General features: G+C 47.2%; 1 protein-coding gene across 5 annotated transcripts in view; it reads left to right on the forward strand.

The window, feature by feature from the left end:
* The window catches only part of add2 (adducin 2 (beta)), a 149,177-nt gene that overhangs the window by 110,262 nt on the left and 17,942 nt on the right, over window positions 1–20,973 (forward strand). For all 5 annotated transcript variants that reach the window (XM_063057087.1, XM_063057086.1, XM_063057084.1 and 2 more), the window contains 4 exons: window positions 2,568–2,711; window positions 11,719–11,817; window positions 15,620–15,796; window positions 18,821–19,078. In XM_063057087.1, coding sequence (XP_062913157.1) covers window positions 2,568–2,711; window positions 11,719–11,817; window positions 15,620–15,796; window positions 18,821–19,078 — 678 coding nt within the window. The remainder of the gene's footprint in view (window positions 1–2,567; window positions 2,712–11,718; window positions 11,818–15,619; window positions 15,797–18,820; window positions 19,079–20,973) is intronic.

Consider the following 20,973-nt stretch of genomic DNA (forward strand, 5'->3'; position numbering starts at 1 on the left):
CTCTTGGCCTCATCCCTTTCCCCTCCTGTCTTCTCCTATCATTTCGGATCTCCCCCTCCCCCTCCCACTTTCAAATCTCTTACTATCTCTTCTTTCAGTTAGTCCTGACGAAGGGTCTCAGCCCAAAACGTCGACTGTACCTCTTCCTAGAGATGCTGCCTGGCCTGCTGCGTTCACCAGCAATTTTTGTGTGTGTTGCTAGGGTTCATAAGAGTTGGGCAAGTTATGTTGGCACTGGAAAGGTGGTGACACTTGCGGGCTGCCCAGCACAGTCCTCGCTGATTTGATTTGATGCAAAGTGATGTATAACCTGTATCGTTCAATGTACAAGTGACAAATTAAGCCAATCTTTATCTTTATAAAGCTATGATACGCTAACTGACCCCATTTGTCAGGTTACACCCCTCCCTACAGCAATTTTGGCCTCACCCTATCACAGGTATTCCCCTTGTTCTATCTGTTCCTCCCTATCTTCTCTACAACTTAACTTTGAGCACCTCCACTCCATCCACCAAAAATGGAACTCTCCAGTGGCCAAACATTTTAATTCTCTTTCCCATTTCTGTTCTGACACGTCGGTCCATGCCCTCCTCTTGTGCCATGATGAAGCCTGATGGCATGAATATTGATTTCACCTTCTGGTTAAAAAAAAATCCCCCTCCCCCTCCCCTCTTCCTCTATTCCCCACTCTGGCCTCTTGCCTCTTCTCATCAGGTTGGAGCCTACCCAGGCAGAATGTAAGGTGTTGCTCCCCCATCCTGAGGGTGGCCTCATCTTGGCACACTTAATTTCCATAGATACTCTCTGACCTGCTGAGTTCCTCCAGCATTTTGTGTCTCTTGCTATGACTTTCTCATATTTACTCCCAGATCTGCTGGGTGTACCCAGCACTTTCTGAATTTCTATTGGATTCCTGGGGCGCTCTTCTTTTCCTTCTGTTTTTGTCCTGAAATGTTATCTCTGTCATTCTTTCTCCCTGTACACGCTGACCAACCGGCTGAGCCTTTCCGGCTCTTTCGCTGTTATTTCAGTTTTCCACCAAGAGTCATTTACTCAAGGGCAAGTCAAATCTCAGTTTCCCTGCATCAAAACCTGTTCAGCTTTATGTTGGTTCCTGTCGTGTCATCTCCCCCTCTATCGCCTTCCTTCTGGGGCTGGGCTGTGGAGGGAGTGAAGGCCACAGCCTTGTGTTTGTCCCTCAGCAGATCCCGAGGGCCGCCAGCAACACTGACTGTCGCACTGATCGGCAGCTGAGTGGCGACTCACTGCTGCGTCCCTCAAAGGAAGTTGCTGCACTCTTTCGAAGCTCAATCGCATCGCTGCCATGGCTCAGGATTGGCCTGTCAGCCTTTCAAGATTCAAGATTCAAAAAACTTTATTGTCATTCTAACCGTACATCAGCTCTGCAGGGCAGAATGAGACAGCGTTCCTTAGGAGCAGTGAAATCATAGCATAACAAACGCAACACTAAATAATAAACATAACAATAAATAGTAAAGCACAACAGCCACATCTCAGTTAAAATCAAGTTATAAGTGTCCAGTGCAAGTTAAAAGTGTCCAAAGCAGAGTCAGGTAGAGCAGCTGCTTAGCAGTCTGACTGCCTGTGGGAGGAAGCTGTTTAGTAGCCTTGTGGTTTTAGTTTTGATGCTCCTGTAACGTTTGCCTGATGGCAGAAGAACAAACAGTTCATGGAGAGGGTGTGAAGGGTCTTTAATGATGTACCGTGTCTTCTGGAGGCATTGACTCTGAAAGAGGTCTTGGACAGAAGGTGCTAGCATCTACCACTAACTGTGTGAGCAGTATCTGCCTCTTGGAAATGGACTTGGAATTGAAATTGGTTTATTATTGTCTCATGTACTGAGGTACAGTGGAAAGCTTGTCTTGCGTACTATTCGTACAGGTCAAATCATTCCACAGTGCATTGAGGTGGAACAAGGTAAAACAGTAACAATGGAGAATAAAGTATAACAGCTTTAGGAAAGTGCAGTGCAGGTAAACAATAAGGTAGAAGATTATAACAAGATAGATTGGGAGATTGGGAATCCAATTTATCATACCAGGAAACTATTTAGTAACAGTGGGGTAGATGTTGTCCTTGTGGTGGTACATGCTTTCAGGTCTTTACATCTTCTGCCCAAGGGGAGAGGAGATGGGGTGGTTGTGGTCTTTGATTCTTTACTGAGGCAACAAGAAGTATAGACAGTGTCCATAGAGGGGAGGCTGCTTTCCATGTGTCCACAACTTTGCAGTTTCAGACAGACCAGTTACCATACCAACCTGTGATGCATCTGGATAGAATGCTTTCTGTGATACATTGATGAAAATTGGAAAGGGTCAACAGCAAAATAGGGGGTCAACAACAGCATGCCAAATTTCTTTAGCCCCCCCTGAGGATGTAGAGGCGTTGGTGAGCTTTCTTGGCTGCGTTGTCTTTGTGATTGGACCAGGGTAGCCTATTGGTGATGTTCACTGCTAGGACGCCATAGACGACGACGGGAGCCTTCAGGATATGCATGAACAATGAGATCTCTTGCTTCCTCTAATCTTCTCCTAATTGCCCTCTAGGTTTCAGCCATGAAATGTGGTCTTCTGCCTTTATCCCATGAAGCCTTGCTGGTTGGAGATGTGGCTTATTATGAATATAATGGAGCACCTGATACAGAGGAAGATAGAATCCAGCTGCAGAAATGCCTGGGACCTACGTGCAAGGTACTTGTCCCCACATATTTATGTTGAATTTTCTTTCTTCCATTTCAGAAATTCTTGAAACTTCTGGTTACTGAATGGGCACTACAAGACCACAAGACATAGGAGCAGAATTAGGCCATTTGTCCCATAGCATGTGCTCTGCTGTTCAATCATGGCTGATTTATTTGCCCTCTCATCCCATTCTCCTGCCTTCTCTCCATAACCTTTGCACCCTTGCTAGTCAAGAAAAAGTTATCAGCGGTAGTTGGTGGTCTGGTCTTTGGTGATTGTACTCCGAGCACTAAACATGCTTGAGGAATCCCCATTGTATTTCAAGTCCAACACCTTAACCACTCAGCCATTGCAGCTCTGGTTAAAGTCGGCATCTATCCTGTAATACCCTCATCCTTTAACATTTCACCTGTTTGCTCTTGGTTTGGGTGTGGGGTGACGATACATCTCTACCAAAGATGGTGTAATGCTCTCCTGCCCTCCGCTGGGCTGCAGGTCACCCTTGGGCAAGGTGTAGCACCTGCTTAGCCCCCCGATCAGGGTCACATGAACCCATGGGAGCAGGTGGTGGATGGTTGTACGAGCAGCTGGTACATTTCACAAATCCCAGTTATATGACCATACAACAATTACAGCACGGAAACAGGCCATCTCGACCACTGTGCCAGACAATCTCTGAAGAGCATTGATAATGGCTAGGGGTCACCCATCTTTTAAAGGCACTGCCCAGAAGAAGGCAATGGCAAACCACTTCTGTAGAAAAATTTACCAAGCACAATCATGATCGTGGAAAGACGATGATTGTCTACTTCATACAACGTGGCACATAACGAACAAGTGCTCTTGGTTGCCTCAATATCCCACTTAGACTGGGTCACTCAACAGCAGCTTTAAATTATGTGTCATCAATCTTTGAACTGTCGCTAGTAGGTCAAGGTTCCTGCTGTATCTCCTCTGTCACCCCACCACAATCTTGTCTACTTCCATCCAATCTCTTCTCTTCCTTTACTCCTTTGCTAGGTTTGCGTAAGTTCAGCATGTCACCTAAAACTTTGACAAACTGCTATAGGTGCAAAGTATCCTGACTGGTTGCATTGAAACACCTATGTCCAGGACTGGAAAAGTTTACAGAAAGTAGTGGATACAACCCAGTCCATCATAGGCAAAGCCCTCCCCACCACTGGGTGTATTTACAAGGAGCACTGCCACAGGAAAGCAGCATCCATCATCAAGGACCCCCACCACCCAGACCATTCTCTCTTTTCACTACTACCACCACGTAGGAGGTACAGGAGCCTAAGGTCCCACACCATCAGGTTCGAAGTAAATGTATTATTGTCAAAAGTACTTATATGTCACCATATACAACCCTGAGATTCACTTTTTGCCGGCATTCACAGTAAATACAAAGAAATAATTTTTTAAAAATCAAAGCAATAATAATGAATAAATAAGCAATAAACATCAAGAACATGAGATGAAGAGTCCTTGAAAGTGAGTCTGTAGGTTGTGTGAACAGTTCAGTGTTGGGGTGAGTGAAGTTATCTCATTTGGTTCAAGAGCCTGATGGTTGAGGGGTAATAACTGTTGCTGAACCTGGTGGTGTGGGTCCTGTACCTCCTTCCTGATGACAGCAGTGAGAAGACAGCATGACCTGAGGAGCTGGGGTCATTGAAGACGGATAATGATTTCCTGCAGCTCTGCTCCATGTCGATGTGCTCAGTGGTGGACAGGGCTTCATTTCTGTTCAAGGGTGTTGGTGTTTCCATACCAGGCTGTGATGCTACCAGTCAGTAAACTCTCCACTGCACATCTATAGAAGTTGGTTAAAATTTTAGATGACTTGCCAAATCATCTCACGTCGTAAGTATAAAGTGAGTAGAGCAGGGGACTAAGCACAGAGCCTTGTTGTGCACCAATGCAGGTGATCTTGGAGCTTATTGATTAGTTCTGAGGGGATGATGGTGTGAAGCAATGCAATGCAATCACTGAAGAGCATCCTGATATATGCATCTTCACTGTCCAGATATTCCAGAGTTGAGTGAGGAGCCAATGAAACAGCATCTGCTGTTGACCTGTTGTGACAGTAGGCAAATTGGACTGGATCCAAGTCACTTCTCAGGCAGAAGTTGATATGTTTCATCTCCAACTTCTCAAAGCACTTCATCACAGTGGATGTAAGTACTACTGGACAATAGTCATTGACATAGGTTACCATGTTCGTTTTAGCCACCAATGGAATTGAAGCCTGCTTGAAGCAGATGGATAACTCAGAGTGCTGGTCTGAGAGGTTAAGCATCTCAGTGAACACTCAAGCCAGTTGATCAGCACAGGTCTTTGGTACTCGGCCAGGTGCCCCGTCTGGACCAGACAGATTCTGTGAGTTCACCCTCCTGAAGGATGCCCTCACATCAGCCTCAGATACCGAAATCACGGGGTCGTTGGGGGCTGTGGGAGTTCATGATGGGTTCCTCCATGTTTTGATGGTCAAAGCAAGCATAGAAGGCATTGAGTTCATCTAGGAGAGAAGCCTTGTTGTCATCTATGTTGCTTGGTTTCACTTCGTAGGAGGTGATAGCATTTCAAGCCCTGCTACAGCTGTCAAGCATTCTTTAGTGATTCAAGTTTGGTCCAGAATTGCCACTTTGCATGTGAGATGGATTTCCAAAGGTTCCACCTGGACCTCTTGTAACTTACTTGGTCAGCAGACCCGAATGGCACTGATTTGGCCATCAGCAGATTGCGGAAATTATGGTTCATCCAGGGCTTCTGGAAGGGGAAGATCCTGAATGACTTTACGAGGACCCACTCATCTGCGGCTGTTTTTATAAAGCCCATGACAACTGTGGTATATTCATTCAGTTCCTCTGATAAGCCCGTAAACACGACCTAGTCCACCGACTCAAAGCTGCGGCTCTGCCTCCCGCAGCTACCTCTTTGTTGTCCTTACCCCTGGGGTCTTGCTCTCTAGCCCTTGCCTGTATGCATTGGGGGGAGGAGGACAGCCAGAAGGTCAGATTTCCTAAAATGCAGTCAAGGCATGGAACGGTAGGCATTCCACATCGTGGTATAATCGACCCCTTGTGCTGCAGGTGATAGGTAGATGATGACTTGGACAGTGATTTCTTCAGACAGGCCTGATTGAAACCCCTGACAATGGTTTGAAAGGTGAGAGATAGCTGTTTCTTATTTGCTGATGGTGGCACTTAGTACCATGAATACCTGCTTAACATTGGCCTTTGGTGGTATGTAAACTGTGGTCAGGATCACGGAGAACTCTCTTGCGAGTCAAGCGGTCAGCATTTAATCATTAGATGTTCCAGGTCAGGGGGAAAAGAGTGCGACAAGGCAGCTACGTCTGAGCACTACGAAGAGTTTATCGTGAAACACAGAGCCCCACCTTTTGCCTCCTCCTTCCCTTTCTTCCATGATCCACTCTCCTCTCCTATCAGATTCCTTCCTCTCCAGCCCTTTATCTTCCCTACCCACTTGGCTTCACCTATCACCTTCCAGCTATCCTCCTTCCCTTCCCTCCCCACCACTTTTTATTCTGTCATCTTCCCCCATTCCTGCAGGAGGGCCTCGACCCGAAATGTGGACTGTTTATTCATTTCCATCAATGCTGCCTGACCTGCTGAGTTCCTCCAGTATTTTGTGTGTGGTGCTCTGGATTTCCAGCATCTGCAGAAAATCTTGTGTTTATTGGTTGGCTGTTACAGCTTTGTGGCTTGCTGTGTTGTGTGTTGTTCTGCTGAGCAGGTGGGCATGGTATGCTGGCACCGAAATGTGTGGGGGCATTTGCGGGCTGCCCCCAGCACGTCCTTGGGTGTGTTGGTTGTTAACGCAAATGACATATTTCACCATAAGTCTCGCTATACACGTGGTATAAGTGAATTTGAATCCTGAAGATTTTTTGATTCCTATAACCAACAGATAACCTTTGCTTCTCTTTCTTCTCTATGGATCTTTCAACATGAACGAGCAATCTTTATCATCTAATTAAGTTTGGCAAGATTGTACAATGGGAATTAATCAAGAAAATGCAGAACCTTTATTATACTAAAATACATACTCCATGTCTTAGAATTCTGTTTGTAGTTCCCTATGAAGATTATTGATTTTGGTGGTTCTTGATCTGTCAAACAGCTTGTTCTTTTGACAAGGTCCCACACAGGAGATTAGTGTGCAAACTTAAAGCACACGGTATTGGGGGTAAGGTATTGGTGTGGGTGGAGAATTGGTTAGCAGACAGGAAGCAAAGAGTGGGAATAAACGGGACCTTTTCAGAATGGCAGGCGGTGACTAGTGGGGTACCGCAAGGCTCAGTGCTGGAACCCCAGTTGTTTACAATATATATTAATGACTTGGATGAGGGAATTAAATGCAGCATCTCCAAGTTTGCGGATGACACGAAGCTGGGTGGCAGTGTTAACTGTGAGGAGGATGCTAAGAGGATGCAGGGTGACTTGGATAGGTTGGGTGAGTGGGCAAATTCATGGCAGATGCAATTTAATGTGGATAAATGTGAAGTTATCCACTTTGGTGGCAAAAATAGGAAAACAGATTATTATCTGAATGGTGGTCGATTAGGAAAAGGGGAGGTGCAACAAGACCTGGGTGTCATTATACACCAGTCATTGAAAGTGGGCATGCAGGTACAGCAGGCGGTGAAAAAGGCGAATGGTATGCTGGCATTTATAGCGAGAGGATTCGAGTACAGGAGCAGGGAGGTACTACTGCAGTTGTACAAGGCCTTGGTGAGACCACACCTGGAGTATTGTGTGCAGTTTTGGTCCCCTAATCTGAGGAAAGACATCCTTGCCATAGAGGGAGTACAAAGAAGGTTCACCAGATTGATTCCTGGGATGGCAGGACTTTCATATGAAGAAAGACTGGATGAACTGGGCTTGTACTCGTTGGAATTTAGAAGATTGAGGGGGAATCTGATTGAAACGTATAAGATCCTAAAGGGATTGGACAGGCTAGATGCAGGAAGATTGTTCCCGATGTTGGGGAAGTCCAGAACGAGGGGCCACAGTTTGAGGATAGAGGGGAAGCCTTTTAGGACCGAGATTAGGAAAAACTTCTTCACACAGAGAGTGGTGAATCTGTGGAATTCTCTGCCACAGGAAACAGTTGAGGCCAGTTCATTGGCTATATTTAAGAGGGAGTTAGATATGGCCCTTGTGGCTACGGGGGTCAGGGGGTATGGAGGGAAGGCTGGGGCGGGGTTCTGAGTTGGAGGATCAGCCATGATCATAATAAATGGCGGTGCAGGCTCGAAGGGCCAAATGGCCTACTCCTGCACCTATTTTCTATGTTTCTATGTTTCTATAACCATTATCTATCAAAAGCTGTCTGTACCCTGTCTAGACCTTCACATCTTTACCAAAGTGCGGTGCCCAGAAATGGATGCAGTACTCTAGTCGTGTATGAAGACGGTTTTAATATAAACTCCCTGTACTTGACCATTGTCTAGTCATGTATGAATCCCAGTATCCAGTGGACTTTATTCACCTTTACTCTGCCCTGATATTTAAGCACGTGTAGACATAGGACGTCCTGTACTGGATCACCTTTTACAAATTTTACATTGCACAGTTTCTCCTTTGTCCTTCTGACAAATTGTACCATATCACTAATTCCGTCTGCCACTTGTCCGCCCCGTTAGCTGCCTTTCCTGAATCACTTCCCTCCCTCTTGCCGACCAGCATTCTCAATGATGTCTTCACATGGCTGTCATCTGCAAATTTGGTCATTTTCACAGTATGTTTAAGTTATTGCCCTGGCCACAAAGCAGTGGTCCCAGCACCCATCCCTGTCCCATACCCTTCTCTGCCTCGTTCCCGTTCATTCACAGCTCTGAAATCAATTGTCTTCCTTTCAAACTCTCCTTCAAGTAACCTCAACCACGATCCCTCCTTACAATCTGTCACCCCATCTGTCACCGCCCTTTCCTCTTCGGCTCACTGCCCCCTGGGACCCTGCAGTCTGTCCCATAACTTGCAGTTTAAATCCATCCATCAGGTTTCTGTGCAGTTGGTGTTATATTCTACATTCACTGGTTGCAGCCTAGGTGATAATACCATCAGGTTCCGGAATCAATGTGGATAACATCACTCACCTCAATGCTGAACTGATTCTACAACCTATAGGCACTCTTACAAGGATCCTACAGCTCGTGTTCTCAATATTATCTATTTACACTCAGTGGCCACTTTATTAGGTACCTCCCATAGCTAATAAGGTGGTCACTGACTGTATGTTCATGGTCTTCTGCTGCTGTAGCCCATCCACTTCGAGGTTCGAAGTGCTGTGTGTTCAGAGATGCTCCTCAGCACCCCACTGTTGTAGCTCGTAGTTGTTTGAGATAGATGGATAGATACTTCAGTGATTCCAGAGAAAGTGGCAGTGTCACAGTAGCATTACAAGTGCACAGTTGTAAATATCAGAGGAGAAGTAAGAGGAATAAAAAAAAAATTTACCTTAAAAATAAGATATACGGGCCGGCTGGTGGCGCAATGACATCAGCGCCGGACTCTGGAACGGGTGTTCCCGGGTTCGAATCCAGTCGGAGCCGCTCCCGAGTACGCTTTCCATCCGTGCCGGGTTGAGTGTTGAGATTGCATTTTGACCTCGTAAAATAAAGGGAAAAAAATACTGCGAAATATCTGTGTGAGGAGTGGTGCGCCACACAGTCTCTGTCTCAATCTCTCTCTCTCTCACTCTCTCACTCCGCGCCCTGTAAAGGCATGAAAAAGACATCCCGCCAACATCGCACGGATGCACGCACACGCACAGACGCACAGACGCATGCCAAAGAAATAAGATATACAAGATTTACAAGTTCACGCTGATAAGATGATGGTGCAAGAATTACCGTAATATTATGCACTAATGGGTGCACATTCACACCATCCAGATTAGAAGTGTTGGTAGTATTGCACAGTATTGCATAATTTGAATTACATTCACATTCCTGTCAGCTTGAACCAGTCTTGCCATTCTCCTCTCACCTCTCTTATTAACAAGGTGTTCTCTTTTTGCCCACAGAGCTGCCACTCTGAACATTTTTTTGTTTTTCGCACCATTCTCTGTAAACCCGAGAGACTGTTGTGGGTGAAAATCCCAGGAGGTCATCAGTTTCTGAGATACTCAAACCACCCCGTCTGGCACCAACAATCATTCTGTGGTCAAAGTCACTTAGGTCTCATTTCTTCCCAGTTCTATTGGTCTGAACAACAATTGAACCGGTTGACCATGTCTGCATGCTTTTATGCATTGAGTTGTGCCATGTGATTGCCTGATTTGATGAGCTGGTGTACCTAATAAATTGGCCACTGAGTGTATTGTTATTTTTCATCTTTTTGTGTTTGTGTAGCTTTTCATTGGTTCTATTTGTTCTCCCTGTAAGGTAGCTTGGACATTCTTTGATGATATATTTTACTTTGAACGTGACAAGACAGAAAGAGTTTGGTTGAGATATAGTGGATGAAACGCCGTAACATTTAGCACCATTGCAGAGTCAGATAAAGAATTAATCGTGCTCAGGGAACTTGCTACTGTGACTTTTGGAGCTCTGATAGTCTCTTGAGGACACGTCCTGTACAGAACGTGTAGCAGCTGCTGACTTCCTCTCAGCTTTAGTACAATGTGTCTGTAATTCAAAGACCTCAGGCAGCATTAGGGCTTCCTAAGAGTGGGCAGGCTGTGTAGGAGGTTTCACTGCTGCTTGGGACTCGCAGAATACAGGGTGAACCAAAGGCTAGCACGTCACGGGGGCAGGCCCTTTGGCCTACAGCATCCGTGCTAGGCCTGAATATTGGACAGCATCGACCAATCCAAGATCACTGGTCACTGGTGGAGCACGGGCCAGGTCTCAGCAGGCGCAATTCTACAGAGCATCAGGCATGTCATGCTCTGGGGGCGGCACGGTAGCGTCATGGTCAGCGTAACGCTGTTACGGCAGCAGCTATATAACCATATAACAATTACAGCACGGAAACAGGCCATCTCGGCCCTTCTAGTCCGTGCCGAACTCTTACTCTCACCTAGTCCCACCGACCTGCACTCAGCCCATAACCCTCCATTCCTTTCCTGTCCATATACCTATCCAATTTAATTTTAAATGACAACATCGAACCTGGCTCAACCACTTCTGCTGGAAGCTCGTTCCACACAGCTACCACTCTCTGAGTAAAGAAGTTCCTCCTCATGTTACCCTTAAATTTTTGCCCTTTAACTCTCAACTCTTGTTTGAATCTCCCCACCTCTCAATGGAAAAAGCCTATTCACGTCAACTCTATCAATCCCCCTCATAATTTTAAATACCTCTATCAAGTCCCCCCTCAACCTTCTACATTCCAAAGAATAAAGACCCAACTTGTTCAACCTTCCTCTGTAACTTAGGAGATGAAACCCAGGCAACATTTTAGTAAACCTCCTCTGTAGTCTCTCAATTTTTTGACATCTTTCCTAGAATTCAGTGACCACAACTGTATACAATACTCCAAATTTGGCCTTACCAATGCCTTATACGATTTCAACATTACATCCCAACTCCTATACTCAATGTTCTGATTTATAAAGGCCAGCACATGGGTTCAATACCCACCACTGTCTGCAAGGGGCTCGTACGCTCTCCCAGTGACCATGTGGATTTCCTCCCAGGGCTCTGGTTCTCCCCCACATCCCAAAGACGTAAGTTAATAAGTTAATTAGTCATATAGATATAATTGAGCGGTGTGGGTTCGTTGAGCTAGAAAGGCCTGTAACTGTGCTATATCTCTAAACAAATATGGCGTTGAATACTTAATGTATGATCTTACTGTAACTCTTCCAAGGTTGCACTGCAAACACTGGAAAACTGCAGCCAAGGCCAGTTCCCAGCCGATAACATTACAGATGGAAAGGGCTGCTGGCACTCCCATCACCGTGTTCTGTGCAGAAAACACCCAGCTGGTGGGGGATTTGGTTGTTGAGAACTGACGTGCATTTTTAATCATCTTCCTCTTAGGTGCTACTTCTAAGGAATCATGGTGTGATAGCACTCGGTGAGACTGTGGAAGAGGCCTTCTACAAAATTTACCACCTTCAATCAGCCTGTGAGATACAGGTAAGGAATGTGTGGGGCATGCTGGGCTCCTGGTCCCATTAGATTCCTTTGTAGATTTGCCAATTAATTCTCCGACAACCAGATGTAACCCCCCCACTCCCGTCAACTGAAACATTCAACATGGTGACAAAGTAAACTGTTGCCGTATCTTATGTTTTGTAACTTCAAAACATTAAACTAATTCAAAGGACAACATGGGAGTCTGAAATGTGAGTCTAACTTCGTGTTTACTTTAATCGAGGCGTGCCCACATCACATGGTAGTCTGACTGGTTTAATATTGACAATATTCTTGCGGACTGGCGGACCGGGGGGGGGGGGGGCGGTGTTCAAGTAGGGTTAAACTCACCTCAACATGTATTTTACAGTTAGGGTTGCCAACTTTCTCACTCCCAAATAAGGGACAAAAGTAGCAGTCAAATCCCGGGACACTTTACCCCAGGAAAGATTACAATGACCATTAGGCCTTGCGCGGGCACCTGTCTGCGCATGTGATGTGCGCATGCGCATACACGCCGATTTTTTTCCCACAAATCGGTTTTGCCTTCATCTTCCCGACTAGACTGTACATATATTATTTCTACTTTATATAGGCTGTGTATTTATCATATCATTCCTACTTTTACTATATGTTAGTGTTATTTATTTTCGGTTTTATGTGTTATTTGGTTTGATTTGTTAGGTTATTTTTTGGGTCTGGGAACACTCAAAAATTTTTCCCATATAAATTAATGGTAATTGCTTCTTCGTTTCATGCTATTTTGGCACAAAAGGTTTCATAGGAGCGCTCTACCTTAGCGGGGGAAATACGGGACAAGGGCGGTCCTGTATGGGACAAACCAATTTAGTCCAATATTTGGGATGTCCCGGCAAATACAGGACAGTTGGCAATCCTATGTTCAAGTTCAACAGTGCATGACAGGGAATGAGGAAAGGTGCAGCTGACTCGTATCGTTTCCTCACGGCCCGGTAGCACATGCTTTACGGCCCAGAACCAGTCCGCGGCCCGGTGGTTGGGGACCGCTGTGATAACCTATGCAATTCACATATTTATACATACAACTCGAAGTGAATTATTTGAGCATGCTTTATAAATCAATATTAATATAAATACAAGATTACTCAAATATTATTGAAATAGTAACACTGTAGTTATCGGAACTAGAAGCTTGATTGTACGTGCCGACGCCGTTCATGTAAGTGGCGTGGCGTTACGGGTGCAGAGTAGCACAGTGGTCAGCGTAACGCTCTACAATGCCAGCATTTGGGTTTCCGTTCCTGTCACTGCCTGTGAGGAGTTCGTACGTTCTCCCCGTGTCCGTGTGGGTTTCCTCTGGGTGCTCCACTTTCCTCCCTCATTCCAAAGACACACGGGTTAGCGTTAGGGTTAGTGAGTGGTGGGCATTCCATGTTGGCACTGGAAGCGTGGCAATGCCGATGGGCTGCCCCCGGTACGTCCTCGAACTGCGTTGGCTGATGATGCTAACATTTCACTGTGTATTCCGATGTTTCTATTTACATGTGACAAATCAGATCATTTTTAAAAGAAAATCTTTCAGCTCGTGTTGAAGTTTTATAAGATGTTAATGAGGCTTAATTTAGAGAATTGTCTGCAGTTCCTGCACCTACCTACAGTATAGGAAAGACATCAATAAGGCTGAAGGGGTGCTGAGACAGTTTACAAGGATAGTGCTGGGACTTGAGGACCTGAGTTATAGGGAAAGGTTTAATAGGTTAGTACTTTTTCCCCCTGCAGAGCAGGAAAATGAGGGGAGATTTGATAGAGGTATACAAAATTATGAGGGTTACAGAGAGGAAAAATGCAAGTAGGCTTTTTACACTGGTGTTAACACAAAATAATCTGCAGACGCTATGATCGAAGCAACACTTTCAGTACACTGGATGAACTCAGCAGGTCGGGCAGCATCAGTTAGAAACTGATGAAAGATCAGTTGAAAGACCAGTTCAACTGAAGCTACAAGCATTCTTCAAATCCTTCCCCATCTTTCATTCTTCAGTCCTGACGAAGGGTTCCGGCCCGAAACGTCGACTCATCGTTTCTGACTGATGCTGCCCGACCTGCTGAGTTCATCCAGCGTACTGAAAGTGTTGCACTGGTGTTAGATGAGACCAGAACTAGAGGTCATAGGATAGGAAAAGGAAGAGAGATAAAAGACCTGGCTGTGGCTTCTTACCTCTTCTCACCTCCCCCTGGGTCCCCTCCTCCTTCCTTTTCTCCCATGGTGCACTCTCCTCTCCTGTCAGATTCCTTCTTCTCCAGCCCTTTCCCTTTCCCATCCACCTCACTTCACCTATCAGCTTCTCGCTATCCTCCTTCCCCTTCTCCTACGTTTTCATTCTGGCATCTATGACCCCCCCCCCCCCACTTCCTTTCCAGGCCTGATGAAGGGTCTCAACCCGAAATGTCTACTGTTTATTCTTCTCCATGGATGCTGCCTGACCTGCTGAGCTCCTCTAACATTTTGTGTGTGTTGCTTTGGGTGTCCAGCATCTGCAGACTTTCTCGTGTTTATGAGATAAAAATTGGTTTTATTTGTCACAAGTACACCGGAACCCCGTGAAATGTGTCATTTGCATCAAATCAAATCAGGGAGCATTGCGCTGGGAAGCCTGCAAATATTGCCGCGTTTTCTGTGCCAAAATGGCATGCCCACAACCCACCAACCCTTTGGAACGTGGGAAGAAACCAGAATACCCGGAGGAAACCCGCACAGTCACAGGAAAAATGTACAAACACCTTACAGGCAGTGGCGGGAATCGAACCCCAATCTTACAGAGGAGCTGTAAAGATTTGCACTAACCACTATGCTACAGTGCCGCTTTGTTAAGGTTAAGGGCGAAAGGTGAGAAGTTTAAGGGGAAGCTGAGGGGGGGATCTTTTTCACTCGGAGGGTGATGCGTGTGTGGAATGAGCTGCCAGCACAAGTGGTGGATGCGGGTGTGATTTCAACACTTTGGAGAAGTGTGGGTAAGTACGTTTGTACATGGATGGGAGAGGTGTGGAGAGCTCTAGTCCGGGTGCAGGTCATTGGGACTAGGCAGAATAACAGTTTGGCACAGACTAGAATCAGATTCAGGTTCATTAACACTTACCTACTGTACGTCATGAAATTTACTGTTCTGTGGCAGCAGTATTTTATATAGGCATCCGTTAGTCTCATGAGACCATGGATTTGCGCCTTGGAAAGTTTCCAGGGCGCAGGCCTGGGCAAGGTTGTATGGAAGACCAGCAGTTGCCCATGCTGCAAGTCTCCCCTCTCCACGCCACCGATGTTGTCCAAGGGAAGGGCATTAGGACCCATACAGCTTGGCACCGCTGTCGTCGCAGAGCAATGTGTGGTTAAGTGCCTTGCTCAAGGACACACATCTCTGCCTCGAACTAGCGACCTTCAAATCACTAGACAAACGCCTTAACCACTTGGCCACACGCCACACAGCAGCAGTGTAGTGCAGTACAAAACAATGTACCCACCAGCTCTCCACTGGGCCTTGGACCACCTGGACAACAGCAATACCTGCTGTTTATTGATTGCAGCTCAGCCTTCAATGCCATCGTACCCGCAGTACTAACCAAGAAGGGTCGAGTGGCCTGTTTCTGTGCCGCTGCGCGGAGTGATTTCCCTGTCAGGGGGAAGCAACCCAGTGAACCTCCTCCGAACTGTTAACAGTGCAAGTGTGCTCATCCCTGAGTGAGAGACGAACGGTGAGCTGTGCTCGGGTGCAGTGTACACTCAGAGAAACGTTCCGGTGTCCCAGCAAGACCTCTCGTTGCTTTTTGGCAGGTCTCGTCCCTCTCCAGCGCCGGTGGAGTAGATAACGTCATCCTCCTGGACCGTGACAAGTACAAACCTCATGAACTGGGCTCGGTGGGCTGGGCAGGCACTACCTTCGGACCAATGCAGAAGAGCCGAATTGGGGAGCACGAGTTTGAGGCTCTGATGAGGATGCTTGACAACTTGGTGAGTCAAGTGAAGAGCAGTTCTTTCTATCTCTTCCTCTCTCTCTCCTCTCTCTCTCTCCTCTCTCCCCTCTCTCCCCTCTCTCTTCTCTCTCCCCCTCTCTCTCCCCCTCTCTCTCCCCCTCTCTCTCCCCTCTCTCACCTCTCTCCCCTCTCTCCCCTCTCTCCTCTCTCTCCCCCCTCTACCCCCTCTACCCCCTCTCTCCTCCCTCTCCTCCCTCTCTCCTCTCTCTCTATCCTCTCTCTCTCCCCTCTCTCCCCCTCCCTTTCTCCCCCTCCCTCTCTCCCCTCCCTCTTTCCCCTCCCTCTTTCCCCTTCCTCTCTCCTCTCTCTCTCCCCTCTCTCTTTCCCCTTCATCTCTCCCCTCTCTCTCCCCTCTCTCTCCCCTCTCTCTCCCTCTCTCTCCCTCTCTCTCTTTCTCTCTCTCCAGACACTGCCTAACCTGCTGAGTGTTTTCAGCATACTCTGTTTTCAGGAAGCTATGTCCTGTACCCCTCAGACCCTCTGTTCTACAGTACCCCTCCAGGGGCCTTCCATCCACCGAGTTTACCCTTGCAGCCATAAACAACTTGTTAATATTTGAAAGAAAACCCTCTGCACCATCCGCCACAAGTGGGTCTTCCCGGAGGCCGAACGTTTCCATTCCCTTTCCTGTTCTGACGTGTCGGTCCGTGGCCTCCTCATGTGCCGAGATGAGGCCCCCCTTCAGGGTGGAGGAACACCATCTGGATACCCTTCAACCCGATGGGATGAATACATATTTCTCCTCCTGGTGAACAAATTCTCACCCACCCCCCTTCCTCTATTCACCACTCTGACCTCTTCTCACCTATCTATTACTTCCCCATGGGCCCCTCCTTCCCTTTCTCCTACGGTCCACTCTCCTCTTCTATCAGATTCCTTCTTCTCCAACCTTTGTCCTTACCCACCCACCTGGCTTCACCTATCACCTTCCAGCTAGCCTCTTTCCCCTTCCCCCTACCTTTTTACTCTGGCATTTTCCCCCTTCCCTCTCAGTCCTGAGTTGCTTGTTCATTCATTTCCATAGATGCAGCCTGACCTGCTGAGTTCCTCTGGCACTTTGAATGCGTTGCTTTGGATTTCCAGCACCTGCAGACTTTCCCCATGAGAGCATGTGTTTCCTCCAGGTGCTCCGGTTTCCTCCCACGTACAAAAGACAAAGCTGTCTGTAGGCTAATTGGTCACATGGATGTAATTGGGCGGTTTGGGCTCGATGGGTCAGAAGGTCTTGTTACCGCGCTGTATCTCGAAATAAATGTTAAAAATTAACATCCAGCTCAGCTGTGAGATCATGGGCCATGAGTCAGGTCCAACAGGATCGTCCTTTGAATTTCAGCTGTGCACAGTTCTCTGTAGCTTTGTGTGGGGAACTTCTTTTGTAGACCACATGGACTACACCCGAGGGTTCTGAAAGAGGGAGCCAAAAAGATTGTCAAGGCATGATCGTTCAAGAATCACTAGATTCTGAAATGGTTCCTGAGGACTGGAAAATTGCAAATGTCACTTTACTCTTTAAGAAAGGAGAGAGACAGAAGAAAGGAATTTATAAGCCAGTTGGCCTGACTTCAGTGGTGGGAAGATATTGGAGTCCATTATTAAGGATAAGGTTTCAGGGTACTTGAAGGCGCATGATAGAGTTGGCCAAAATCAACATGGTTTCTTTACGGGGGTAGTCTTGCCTGACAAATTTGTTAGAATTTTTTGAGGAAATAGCAGGCAAGATAGGAAAAGGAGAGTCAGTGGATGTTGTTTACTTGGATTTTCAGAAGGCCTTTGACAAGGGACCATACACGAGGCTGCTTAACGAGATAATAGCCCATGGTATTATAGGAAAGATTGCAGCATGAGTAGAAGGTTGGTTGACTGGCAGGAGGCAAAGAGTGGGAATAAAGGGAGCCTTTTCTGGTTGGCTGCAGATGACCAGTGGTGTTCCACAGGGGTTGGCACTGGGACCACTCCTGTTCGCATTATACGTCTACAATTTGGGTGATGGAATTGACGGCTCTGTGGCCAAAGTCGCAGACGATGCAAAGATACGTGGAGCAGCAGGTAGTGTCGAGGAAGCAAGGACTCGTCGGAAGGACTTGAATAGATTGATAGAGCAGGCAAAGAATTGGCAGATGGAATATAGTGTAGGGAAGTGTATGGTCATGTACTTTGGTAGAAAGAATAAAAGCAATAGATTATTTTCTAAACGGGAAGAAAATTCAAAAATCAGGTGTAAAGGGACTTGGGAGTCCTTGAACTGGATTCCCGAAAGGTTAGTTTGCAGATTGAGTCAGTGGTAAGGAAGGCAAATGCAATGTTAGCATTTATTTCAAGAGGTCTAGAATATAAGAGTAAGGACGTGAAGCTGAGGTTTTATGAGGCATTGGTCAGACCACACTTGGAGTATTGTGAGCGGTTTTGGACCTGTTATCTAAAAGATGTGCTGGCATTGGAGAGGGTCCAGAGGAGAATTATTCCAGGAATGAAAGGGTTAAGATATGAGGTGCATGCGATGGCTTTGTGCCTGTACTCGCTGGAGACTAGGAGAATGAGAATATAGAAACCTAGTAAATATTGGAAAGGCCTAAACCAAGTGGATGCGGAGAGGATCTTTCCTATAGTGGGTGAGTCTAGGACCGGGGGAATGGCCTCAGAATAGAGGGACGTCATTTCGAACTGTGATGAGAAATAATTTCTTTAGCTCGAGAGTGGTGAACCTGTGGAATTCATTGCCACGGACAGCTGTGGAGACTGTGGCATTGAGAATATTTAAAGCAGAGCTTGATGGGGAGGAACCAGAAGAATGGAATTGAGAGGGATAATAAATCAGCCATGATGGAATGGCGGAGCAGAATCGATGGGCCGAGTGGCCTAATTCTGCTCCTGTATCTTATGGTCTTACGATCTTGCTACCTGGTCACAACAGTTGCGACAGTGTAATTGAAGCAGCGGTAGGTTTAACTCACTGACTACGCAGGTGTGGCACTGTTATCACTGACCTCTCTTGTGTCACCAGGGGTACCGAACTGGCTACGCATACAGGCACCCGATCGTTCAGGAGAAGACAAGGCACAAGAGCGAGGTGGAGATCCCGGCCACCGTCACCGCGTTCACCTTCGAGGAGGACGATCTTCCGCACCACCCGCTCAGGCATCACAGTCAGAAACAGCAGAAGGAGAAGAGCCGATGGCTGAACTCTCCCAACACCTACCTGCGCGTCAGTGCCAACGAAGAGCCTCCGGGAGGTCCCAGTAGTCCTCGGGCCAAGACCGCGGTAAGGAGCTGGATCGTTAGGGCTCTGCCTCTGTGTGTGTGTGTGTGTGTGTGTGTGTGTGTGTGTGTGTGTGCACACGTGCGTGCCTGTGTTGTATCCTGTCCCCATGCTGTATAACGAGTCAGGGAGGAAGAATTTCTTCACCCAGACCAGAGTTAATCTTTACAATGTTTTGTCTGATTCATTTATTTTTAGTTAGCAATCCAGCACAATACAGGCCCTTCTGGCTCAGTGAGCCCGCACCTCCCAGTTACGCCTTACTTACTCACTGCCCGTTAACCCACTGGTGTTTAGGGTAGCAAAGAAAGTCTTCTATCCCTTTCTGCTCTTGGCCACGTTCTCTATCATGTCCCAGGTGTGCCTCGGGGTCCTCAGTCACAGTCAGATGTAGAAGGATTCTTCACTGCTGTTTCTATAACAATTGTTTTTTCTTGGCCAGTCAGAGTTGTTGGCCCTGAGCCGAGCCCTCAAACCTGGAGGACCAATAGACCATTCTTAGTATGGCCTCTACCTTTTCACCTCCCCCTTCCTTCCCCTATCCCTATTTCACTCTGCCCCCTCCCTCAGCTGCCTATCACCTCCCTCATGGTTCCACCTCCTTCTACTACCCATTGTGTTTTCCCCTATTCCTTCTTCACCTTTCCTGCCTATCACCTCCCTGCTTCCCCTCCCGCACCCCTTTATCTTTCCCCTTACTGGTTTTTCACCTGGAACCTACCAGCCTTCTCCTTCCCACCCTCCCCCCACCTTCTTTATAGGGCCTCTGCCCCTTCCCTCTACAGTCCTGACGAAGGGTTCCGGCCCGAAACGTCGACTGATCATTTCCACGGATGCTGCCCGACCTGCTAAGTTCCTCCAGCGTGTTGTGAGTGTTGCTTTGACCCCAGCATCTGCAGGGTGTTTTGTGTTTACTCTTTTCACCTGCTTGGCAGAGGTGACCCTACTAAGAACCAACACACAGAGCCCTGGTTCCAGTTAACTTCGCTCTCCGGGTCATTGAGGCACACAATCCACGAAACCCAACGAGAAGGTTGTGGTCCTCCTGGAGACCAATGACATCCCGCGTGACCAGTTAACCTGCTAACCCATGTGTGTCCAGACTATGGGAGGAAACCGGAGCACCCGGAGGAAACCCATGTGGTCACTGGGAGAACGTACAAGCTCCTTACAGACAGCAGCGGAATTGAACCCGGGTCCCTGGGTCCCTGGGTCTGTAACAGCGTCAGGCTACCGAGCCTCCCAATTTCCTACCCAGCAGAGCTGTGCAAGCTCAGTTGCTGAACGTGCTCAAGTCAGATTAGCAGATGTATTATTTATTAAAGGGAGTGGCGTTATTGCAGGAAGGTGGGGCAACCGGCCTGTAGCCCTGCTGTTTTCTTCATGTTCAAAGCGCGAAGTTTAGGTTAAAGGTAGCATCAAAGTACATGTATCTACAAAGTATATATAAGGTGGCAGGATGGAGATACAGCGCTACCAAAGGAGATATAAGGTGCTCCTTCCCTCCAAAATGCTGGAGGAACTCAGCAGGTCAGGCAGCATCTATGGAACTGAGCGAACAGTCAATGTTTTGGGATGAAACTCTTCAGAACTGAGAAGGAAGGGGGAATGTGCCAGAATAAAAAGACGGGGGGGTGGAGGGAGGGAGACTAGCTGGAAGGTGATAGGTGAAGCCAGGTGGGTGGGAAAGGTCAAGGGCTGGAGAGGAAGGAACCTGATAGGAGAGGAGAGTGGACCGTAGGAGAAAGGGGAAGGAGGAGGGCCACCAGGGGAAGGTGATTGGCAAGTGAGAAGAGGTTAAAGGTCAAAGCCCACCATTATGAACACCTTCAAAAATTGGTGCCTCAGAAAGGCAGCATCCATCATTAAGGACCACCAGCATCTGGGACATGCTCTCT

This window comes from Mobula hypostoma, chromosome 8 (genome assembly GCF_963921235.1).
Source record: "Mobula hypostoma chromosome 8, sMobHyp1.1, whole genome shotgun sequence".
NCBI classification, from domain to species: domain Eukaryota; kingdom Metazoa; phylum Chordata; class Chondrichthyes; order Myliobatiformes; family Myliobatidae; genus Mobula; species Mobula hypostoma.